At 48.4% G+C, this 9,181-nt stretch overlaps 1 protein-coding gene across 1 annotated transcript; it reads left to right on the top strand.

The window, feature by feature from the left end:
* Nucleotides 1-299: 299 nt before the first annotated feature.
* Nucleotides 300-8,270, top strand: OGFOD1 (2-oxoglutarate and iron dependent oxygenase domain containing 1). Its single transcript, XM_035337051.1, has 11 exons — nt 300-562; nt 638-738; nt 1,569-1,685; nt 2,178-2,269; nt 3,268-3,396; nt 3,759-3,872; nt 4,586-4,665; nt 4,769-5,064; nt 6,308-6,430; nt 7,299-7,357; nt 7,678-8,270. Exons 1-11 carry the CDS (start codon nt 300-302, stop codon nt 7,837-7,839), a joined length of 1,536 nt encoding a protein of 511 aa, XP_035192942.1. The 3' UTR covers nt 7,840-8,270.
* Nucleotides 8,271-9,181: the final 911 nt, after the last annotated feature.

Genomic DNA, 9,181 nt, shown 5'->3' with positions numbered 1-9,181 from the left:
GTCAGGGGATGGGGAACGGGGGTGTCTGGGGTCAGGGGAGGGGGAACGGGGGTGTCTGGTGATGGGGAACAGGGGGTTCTGGGGTCAGGGGAGGGGGAATGGGGGTCAGGGGAGGGGGAAGGGGCAGTTTCTGGAGCCAGGGGATGGGGAACGAGGGGTGTCTGGGGTCAGGGGATGGGGGTATCTGGGGTTAGGGGGGTCCAGGGAGTGGGAGCCAGGGAGCAAGGAACAGGAGGGGGGAGTTTGGGGCCAGGGGGTTAAGGGAGCAGGGGTCGTGGGTCTGACGGGGTCTGGGGGGAATGGGGACCCAAGGGTGGGGGTTTGGGGGCCAGGGGTCTGCCCAGGAGCAGGTCCGGGGAGCTGGGCCCAGGGGAAAACCAGGGGCTGGGTGTTTGGGGGTGTATAGGAGCAGGGTCCAGGAGATTCTAGCAGTGCCCAGGATCAGGGTCCCAGGGGTGTCCGGGAGCAGGGCCGCCCTAACCGCTTCCCTCCTCCCCTCCCATGGGCCGCCGCAGTCCGAGGAGCTGGGGGCCCGGCCGGAGCCGCACGTCGCCGCGCTGAGGTAAAGGCCCGGGGATCCTCAGGTAGGAGCCGGGGCTGGCCCCGGCCCTGCCTTACCTTGTGCTTCGCTCCGCAGGCGAGCGCTGAGCGGAGACGTCCGAGCATGGCTGTCTGCTGTCACCCAGATCGAGCTGGAGCCCACCATCGACATCTCCTGCGCTCAATACAAGTGTACCGGTCAGTCTGCCAGCAGTCCTCCCCCTGACGCTTCTGTGGGTGTGTAGGGAGCTGTATTTCTGCAGAAGACCCACCAAACCCCCTGGTAGCCCCTTCTAATGCCAAGAAGGTCCAAGAAACTGGCAAAAATCACCATCAGAAAGAAGAAACACGTGAAGTCCAGATTACGGAAAAGCCATCACTGCAGCCTTGCTGCTGGTAGCTCTGACTGGGTGCAGTGTTGTAGCCAGCCCCTGCCTTTTTGGAGATGTTCAGCCTGAGCTTGCTGCCTCACGCCGTGTGTGCTCACTGCCATGCAGCAGGGAGAGGCGTGCAGCTCCTGAGTGCGGTTCATGAAGTCCGATGGTAAAATGTCACCTCAGTGAGTCACCTCACCTAGCCTTTTAGTCACGAAAAATCACCTCAGGCCGGGGATATTTTTACTGCTCTTAACTCTAAAGTTTTCTGCACAACCAACTGCTGGCCTCTTCTTAGAGATGCACCCCCCTCCAGCAACAAACCTCCTGAAAGGGCAGCGGTGCATTAAAGGATCAGACCTTGAATCACCAATTAATGTAGGAATCTCTGTCCACTGCACCCAGCAATAGCTGCAGAGGGTGGGTGACAAGAACCGTAACCGTCTGCGTCCTCCAGTGGGCTAAATCCATCACTTACAGCAAAATCCCACAGCATTACTCTTGCTGTGTTGGTGATGCTGACCGGTGACACTACAGTTCTTGGGAAGGGCACGTTTCTTCTTGTATCCTCATGGGGACAAAGCTGCAAAGCAGCCATCAAAATTACTTGTACGTATAATAGGTTCTACTGCAGCAAAATGTGTGTAATTGCAGATGTCTTACTGTGCCACGACGATGAGCTGGAGGGTCGGAGGATTGCTTTCATCCTGTACCTCGTGCCACCCTGGGAGAAAAGCGATGGGGGGACACTGGACCTGTTCAGCACAGATGGTAAGGGCTTGGAGCTCAGCCTCAGGTGGCTGAAAAAGATGCAGCTTATGTACCCCTTGCAGCAGCTCTGCCCTCAAGCAGTACAAGGAAGATAAATAATTTATTCGTAATTCAGAAAAGCTGACATATAGATAAAACTTGCACCTTGGAGAGGGGCTGTAGTAGTCTTTGCAGGGAAAGCTAGTGGGTGACAGCAGAGGAAAAGAGAGGCCGATAAAGAGGGGAATCCTTTTTTTCCCCACTCTTTTGAAGGAGCCAAGAGTGGAGGCAGGATAGAAGTGAAGCCAGTAACTGTGCTTGGAACTTTAATGTGACAGAGATAACTTCCCTTTCCAGGAATAGAAGTTCACTGATTGCTCATCAAGCTCTTGCTCTGAGCTCCATACCTTATACCCAGGTGTCTCACTGGTCATGACGTCGTGAAATCAGAGAGAAATGTCAGTTCCTAGCAAGTGCCAGTTCTTAACCAGAGTATGCTTTCTTCCTCCTCAGAACACTTTCAGCCACAGAAAATTATCAAGTCATTAATGCCTTCGTGGAACACACTGGTTTTCTTTGAAGTGTCTCCAGTCTCTTTCCACCAGGCAAGGAGCTGCCTTTTATTCATTTTGTTTTTTCTTGTTGTTGTGGTTATTCATTCTGTGTGTAATAACAGTCCTGGTGGGGAGGGGAGAAGGAAAAGGGAGAAGTGTGGGCAGTCAGGACAGATACTTATGCTAAGTGCTGTGTGTTAAAGGCTAGTGACTTTAGGGAGGAAGGAACTGACAAGGCCAGCTTTAAACCATCTAACTTCATCATCTTGGGGAAGAAAAAGTTCCAAAGTATTCATGTGCTATTCAGAAATTCATGACAGTTGGTGGCTAGCAACCGGTCGTAAGGGGATGGCTCTCTCTTCACACTGCCATTACAGTTCAGCACCCTAGAATCTGCAGCTGTTCAGTTTAGCCCAATTTATGTCTGTGCACAATTTGATGAAATCAATGTTTAACGGCGGCTATCGCTGTGAAAAACAAGGGTTTCCACAGACCAGTTTAAATGCTAGGATAAAAGGCCAGCTCTTAGTCTGAAAGATTTAATTCAGAGCCAAAGGCATCAGGCAAGTGCCCTTCATGATATCTTGTATTACAGCACTTTTAAAAAAGTAAAAGACAAAAAGGAGACCAGTGTAGCCTGCTGTGGCCCACATGCTCATCTGTATTCTGAGTTTCCAGATTAACCTGTGGCAGCTAAGTTTTGCAGCCTGTGCTGGCTGGTTCTTCAGTTCTTCAACAGAACAAGTGGTAGAAAACTGACGTTACTTTTATTATTAAACTGACTCAACCTTTGCTCATGCTATCAGAGGGGGGGAGTGGGTTCTGCTGGGAGCTCAGGCTAGGATTTTGGAAATCTACAATGGTTTTGAGCATCAGAGTTTGCTTTAGCCCTCTCCGTGTGAACAGAGAATAACCCAGTTTGCTCTAGCCCTTGTCTGACTCCTGTCTGCATGTAGTAGGCTCTCTGGAGTCAAGTCTGCGTCTTATGATGAGTCTACGTAGCCTGTTACGTGGTCTAAACAGTAACGTGCTGCTCAACGATGTTACAGGTGTCAGAGATCCTGTCGGAGGAGAAGTGCCGCCTGTCAGTGAGCGGCTGGTTTCACGGCCCACCAATAGACAGACCTGCACCCTACATTGAAGCTCCCTTGCCCAGGAGCCCACACGTCCCTTACGATGTGAGCAGCAAGCCTAGATTTGCTTACCTGCATTTCCATTTCTTTCACGTCAGCTGGAGTACCTGCCTGGGACACAACAATGCTTGGGGATGCTTTAATCTTTAACTTATCCCATTCTTTTTGTTTCTGTCCGTACATTTGTGGCTAGTTTCCCTCTTGTATATCTCTTTTGACTCTGTCCATTGTGCATGCCAACAACAGCGCAGAGAATGCAGCTAATACTCTTTGTGCAATTAAAAAAAAAAAGGAAATAAATGGAGTCTTGGGGGTGGAATCTAGCCCAGCGACCAGTTGGGCAAAGAGGAATTGGGGAATCATTCTTACTTTTGCAAATACACTGTTCAAATCCATTTCCCTTCCAGCATGAAATCTTGTATGAGTGGATCAATCTAGTTTATTTGGACATGGACTCCCAAGCTCAAATCCAGGAGGAATTCGAGGAGCGATCAGAAATTCTCCTGAAGGATTTTCTTAAGGTGAGCCCCATGGTTCCATCTGATGTGGCCTGCCAGAATGGGTCTAGTAGTGACCACACATCACGCAGTCTGGGAAAGGCCTTGCTTGTACAGCATCTAAAACACCTAATTTCACACTCTGAAGGGGGCTGGACAAGATGACCTCAACAAGTGCCTTCCGACCTCAACCATTCTGTGATTCTGTGGTTGGATCACCTGCTCGCTGCCTGTACACTGCTGTGTAGGGACACATCAAAACCCACAAACTTTGCTTTACCATTCTTTTTTCCTACTAGAAGCAAAGCAGAAGGATGGAAACACATCATCCTTGCTGTGATGACCGGAGTGTCCTTACCTGTCCCTCAAGCTCTCGCAGCTAAGGAGCACTCAGGGAACTCGACCTGTATGTAAAACCAATACCCACCATGGTTTTGTCTTACTTGAAAGGCTTTGCTTCTCAAGGCTGACTTACCCCTGCTTTACTCAGCATCCATATCTCAGTGAAATTACATTCTCACCGAGAAGAAAATCAAGTTCCTACCTATTAGACACTGGCATTGAAAATTCACAGCGCCCGCCCAGCCTATGCCCCTCAGTTCAGCAGTGCTTAGGAGCCACTGGAAAGTTAAAGAAAAAGTTAAAGTGCCTTATCTATGAGTGTAGGATGGCTGCTTATAATACACCAAGAGAGACCTGGAGGGTAAATGTTCAAGTTTCTGCTCTTTCTCTCATAGAAAGAGAGATTTCAACTACTGTGTGAAGCTTTGGAGAACAAAGACATCCAGTGGAATAGCCGGGGGCCTCCCAACAAAAGGTAGGAAACAACAGCATCCTGCTCCATGACCATGCCAAACGAGAGCTGCTGTGAGGCTGTGCTGGCTATTGGTTCTCCACTGCTGATACCTGTGCTCTTTCAGACTCTACGAGGCAGCAGAGGAAGACAGCCTCCCTGACATCCTGAAGAATTTCCTGCAGTTCTTACGCTCAGAGGCTTTGTTTTTACTGCTTTCCAACTTCACTGGCCTAAAGCTGCACTTCCTGGCGCCTTCCGATGAGGATGAAGATGCTGGGGAAGGAAGAGCAGCAGAGAGCGCTGGGCACAGCAGTCCCGAACCCAAGCAGGATGGGGCTGAACAACACGCTGATGGCAGTGCCCATCAGCCCGACCAGCCTGATGACATCCCCGAAGCACAAGACAGCGAGACGCAGAACGGTAAGCGGAGCAGCAGCAGCATGAAAGGACTAGGGCAGAATCCTGACTTTGGTATCAGAATTCCCAGAGATTCTCATGGAAGTAGAATTTCACCTTGTACTGCAGCAAGCGCAGGGCACAAGTATGGGATTTGGAGCATGTCAGACGGGGTATCCAAAAAAAAAGTGACCATTGCAGAAGAATTTGGACTAAAACAATGCATTGGAGCAGCATTTTGAACAGACCTTGTCAGCCCCAAGTCTACAGGACAAGACTTCTGCAAGAGTTAAAGCATGGGTGAGGAGGGAAGGGTGTTGATGGCCTGATAATCCTTTGCCAATAGTTACATGGTTTCTACATCCACATGTTCTTCCTGCTTCATATAAAATAGATTTTTATATGAGAGACCAAATCAAATAGAAGGAAGTGAAGAGATCAGAAGTAAAGGTAATTTTGGATTTAGAAAACTAATACCTAAAATTAAGATTTAACCTTTCAGAGCTTTGAAGTTTAAGGGTAGAATCTTTTTAAATGCTCATCTTTTATGGACATTGGAAGAAAAAGGAATCAAAAACCAAGTCCTACTGAAAATCCCACCCAAACACTTCAATGGTACAAAAGCTTTGTGTTTTTTTTTTGTTTGTTTGTTTGTTTTTTTCTGATTTCCACAGCTAGTCATTTTGCTTCTATCTACAATGCTCCTGCTGTGTGATATTAAACTTGTGTAGGAGGAAGGCATAGTTTGAGGCAGCATGGATTGAAAACTGAGCTGGGGCCATGAGAAAAGAAAGGGTTTCCCAAATTCTGATGTACCTGCCTGGGATTAACATGAAGAGTGAGTTCAGGGCACTATCTTCCCCGAAGCATCTGCTGGTTTCACAGTGTACTGTCAGAGCAGACAGGTTGTTGCTGGCTTTTGAAGTTCAGAGCTGTACTGTAAATGGGTGGTGTGGGGGGACAACCACAAAACACAAGGAAGAACTGGTTAAACCAAACCACGTTGCCTCTTGGACCTGTCAGAGAGCAAATCGTGTCATCCCCCCCTCTGCCCCACATTGTACAAAGGGCATAACTAAGAGTCACCTCTGAAAAAGAAGTTAACATGGGATGTTTTTCTTCCCTTTATGTTTTGCTGGGGCCAGCAAAGAGGGCTTCACAGCGGTGTGAACAGCACAGGGTCTTGCTCCCCACGTGCCTAGAGCTTAGCAGGAGCAAACTATTGGTCAACTTCATCCTTTTCCCTGGCATTTGTTCCCTCCCATAGGCTCGAGTACCCCTGTGTGTGCAGGGGAGCTGCGACGCTGGACCAATGGGCACTACACTCTAGTCCATGATGCTCAAGCAACTGAATTTGCTCTCGACCTACTCTTCTTCTGCGGCTGTGAAGGTAAGTGGACAAAAGAGGAAGGTACCACGTTATCCTTGACAAGGTTTGCCTAAAGGAAGGACTTTGAATTCTCAGCATTGCTACCGCAGCAGAGATTTCCATGCTTTTTCATACCTAAGAGGGCTTTGTAGATTTTATCCTCGTCGTTCCTTTTGCATAAGCACTGGTTTTGGTGGTCCTTACACAAAGATTTCGGGGTGAGGCCTTGGATCAGCTCTCTCTGCTTCCCCATGGCCTCTCCTCTTCCAGCCAGGCGGTGGCGCCTGGGGGCTTGCTGGGGCAGAGGGGAAGGACGGGGCCTTGGAGGCTTTCCTCCCGCACAGGCGCTGCTCTCTGCACGGCGGCGGGTCAGGTCGCCAGAATGCCTGCTGAAAGCGTCCCTTCTTGCTTTTTTGCTCATCAAAAACATCACTGCCTCCAGTTCACAAAGCCTAGGGGTTTTAAAAGTTTCTTTTGGCATGTCGAGGCATTTTAGCTTGATTGCTAGTTGGATAATGGTGAAAACAAAAATATAAACATAAGCATTTTTGACAAGATAAGCCCAGAATGCATGGCTGAAGCCACCTGGCACATGCTTGAATTGAAACCCTTTTGCATATCTGCTAAGGCAAAACTGTTCTGCACGTGGGGAGCAGAGAGCCAAACAACCTTAAATGGCCTGCCTGTGCTAAAAGGCAAATCTTGCATGGTTGCTTCAAGTTGTTTATGAATGTAAAGGGAGAAAAAACAGCCTGTCAGGAGGTAAACCGGGGATAATCCTGGATCCAGTCACTGTGCTGAGTGGGGTAAGAAAATTGCGTCTCCAAGAACGCTGTGTGGAGTCTGGACAGTGTTCAACTCTTTCAGAATCTTGCTGTTCTGTTTTCAGACTGGGATCCAGAATATGGTGGCTTTACTTCCTACATCGCTAAAGGTGAAGATGAAGAGGTAAGGAGCTCAGTTACCAGCTGCAAAGTAGATAAAAATTGTTTAGAGTTGAGAGGCATGAATACACTTTGTCCTAATGATAATAAAATGTTGGGGGTGCTTGGTATCCCACAGGAGCTTTATGTCTACTCTCAAGCTTCCTGCCTGAATTACAGCTCATGGGTGTAGCTCTGGGTTCAGCTTCAAGAGGTGAGGGTTCACTGTAAACCCTCTTGGGCCCTGACAGAGCTGCCTGATACAATCCAAACTATTTCTTCCTAGGATCGATATCACAGCACTCTTTTGAAACTAATTTCTTCCCTCACTCTTGTGTCTTCTAGCTGTTGACAGTGAACCCAGAGGACAACTGCTTGGCCCTGGTATATAGAGACAAAGAAACTATGAAGTTTGTGAAATACATCAATCACCGCAGCTTGGCACGCCTGAAAAAGCATCCAAACAGAAAAGGATTTTGGGATTTTTCATTTGTCTATTATGAGTGATGGTTGAGTGACCCTCGTCACACTGAAAATAGTGATGGTGGCTTTGGGCAGGTTTCTATCCAAGCTGGGGCCTGCCTAAGCCCAGACAAACTTGGTTGATGCTAACTTGATCTCATTGTATGCAAGCTGTACCCTACAAAGAGGGTCCAGGTGACTTTTTTTATTAACTGTAAGCACGGAAATCCAGTCTCCTGACTTGGTTGTAACACGTGCTCTTCACTGCTTTTAATGGTACATGGAAGGGAGCATCCCCATGCAACTGGTAACTACTGCATCACAGCTTTCCAGCTGTTCTCTCATGGAAATAGCATGGTGGGATGAGTCTCTCATCTGTCAGGGTGAAAATTACCACCATGTATGGCCCCAGGCTGATGACTTTTATTAAAAAAATTTAAAAAAAAATAAAAAATGGGTCAGTTAAATGCTTCAAACTGTAGCTGAGCAAGTTCTGTTACAAAATACCCAAGACATTTTCTGGAGCTTAACTGTTCACCTTTTGTAGTGTCAGAAATAATAGAACTGCCCTGGGAAATAAGAGGTTTTTCTAGCTGTACAGCTTTAGGGAATTGCAAAGGAAGAAAGTGAGGCTATAAAGCCGCTGGCGTTGTCAAGGCCTTGGCCCTGTAATAGGGAGCTGAACTTTATTATGCTAAATGCTGTGCAGGCAGACTCAGATGCAGCCCCTACTCCAACGAATTTAGAAGTCAAGCAGTAGGTGAGATGAGAGGCCCGCTCCTATGTACTCCTCTACTTGTGTGCATGTACTGGGACAGCTTTGTGCTTCTGGTATGAAAGAGTTGTGGCTCCAGTCTCAGGAGAGGTTGGGCTGGGAGCAGGAAGGTATCAACTCACCTCTTTTGGCTCATTGTCCCCAGGGAGCAGGAGGATCACCTACAGCATAGCCTCAGTTTTGTCTCAGGGTCTGCTAGGCTCCAACGTGGCTTCTGTCATTGGAGAGAGGGTGCTGAGATCTTTCCAGGTAGCAGGTATGCAATTCTTGTGGTAGGCAGTACGTGGTAGGCAGCTAACTGCTGTAAGAAACTTGGTGGTTTTAGTGCCATACCTTCCCTGGGTACACGCTTTCACTAATTGTAGTCTGCCTACCATGTTAACTTCAAGCAGGACTGTGCTGGACATGTCACCCCGGAGGTGCTGTCAGCCCACTAAGAGGTGCTGTTGCAGAACGCGTGCCGAGCACTTACGGAGGCCAGCCAGCTGGGCAGCAGAACACCATGCTGTAGTCTTGGCCCTGGCATGCATGTGCTTGCCTGAAGCTTTCCTGCACTGAGGAGATGCAGGTGTACTCTCAGATCAGCCAGGTGTACTTTCAGATCAGCCAAGC

The sequence above is a fragment of the Oxyura jamaicensis genome, chromosome 11 (genome assembly GCF_011077185.1).
Source record: "Oxyura jamaicensis isolate SHBP4307 breed ruddy duck chromosome 11, BPBGC_Ojam_1.0, whole genome shotgun sequence".
NCBI classification, from domain to species: Eukaryota; Metazoa; Chordata; class Aves; order Anseriformes; family Anatidae; genus Oxyura; species Oxyura jamaicensis.
The sequence above is the reverse complement of the archived record's forward strand: the minus strand, read 5'-3'. Positions and strand labels throughout refer to the sequence as shown.

Excerpts from the sequence above, each read along its gene's own strand:
- OGFOD1 (XM_035337051.1), top strand. The coding sequence starts at position 300 with ATGGGGACCCAAGGGTGGGGGTTTGGGGGCCAGGGGTCTGCCCAGGAG. Across the intron at positions 3,873-4,585 it reads TCCTGAAGGATTTTCTTAAG|AAAGAGAGATTTCAACTACT; the intron begins GTGAGCCCCATG and ends TTTCTCTCATAG. Across the intron at positions 7,358-7,677 it reads CTAAAGGTGAAGATGAAGAG|CTGTTGACAGTGAACCCAGA; the intron begins GTAAGGAGCTCA and ends TGTGTCTTCTAG.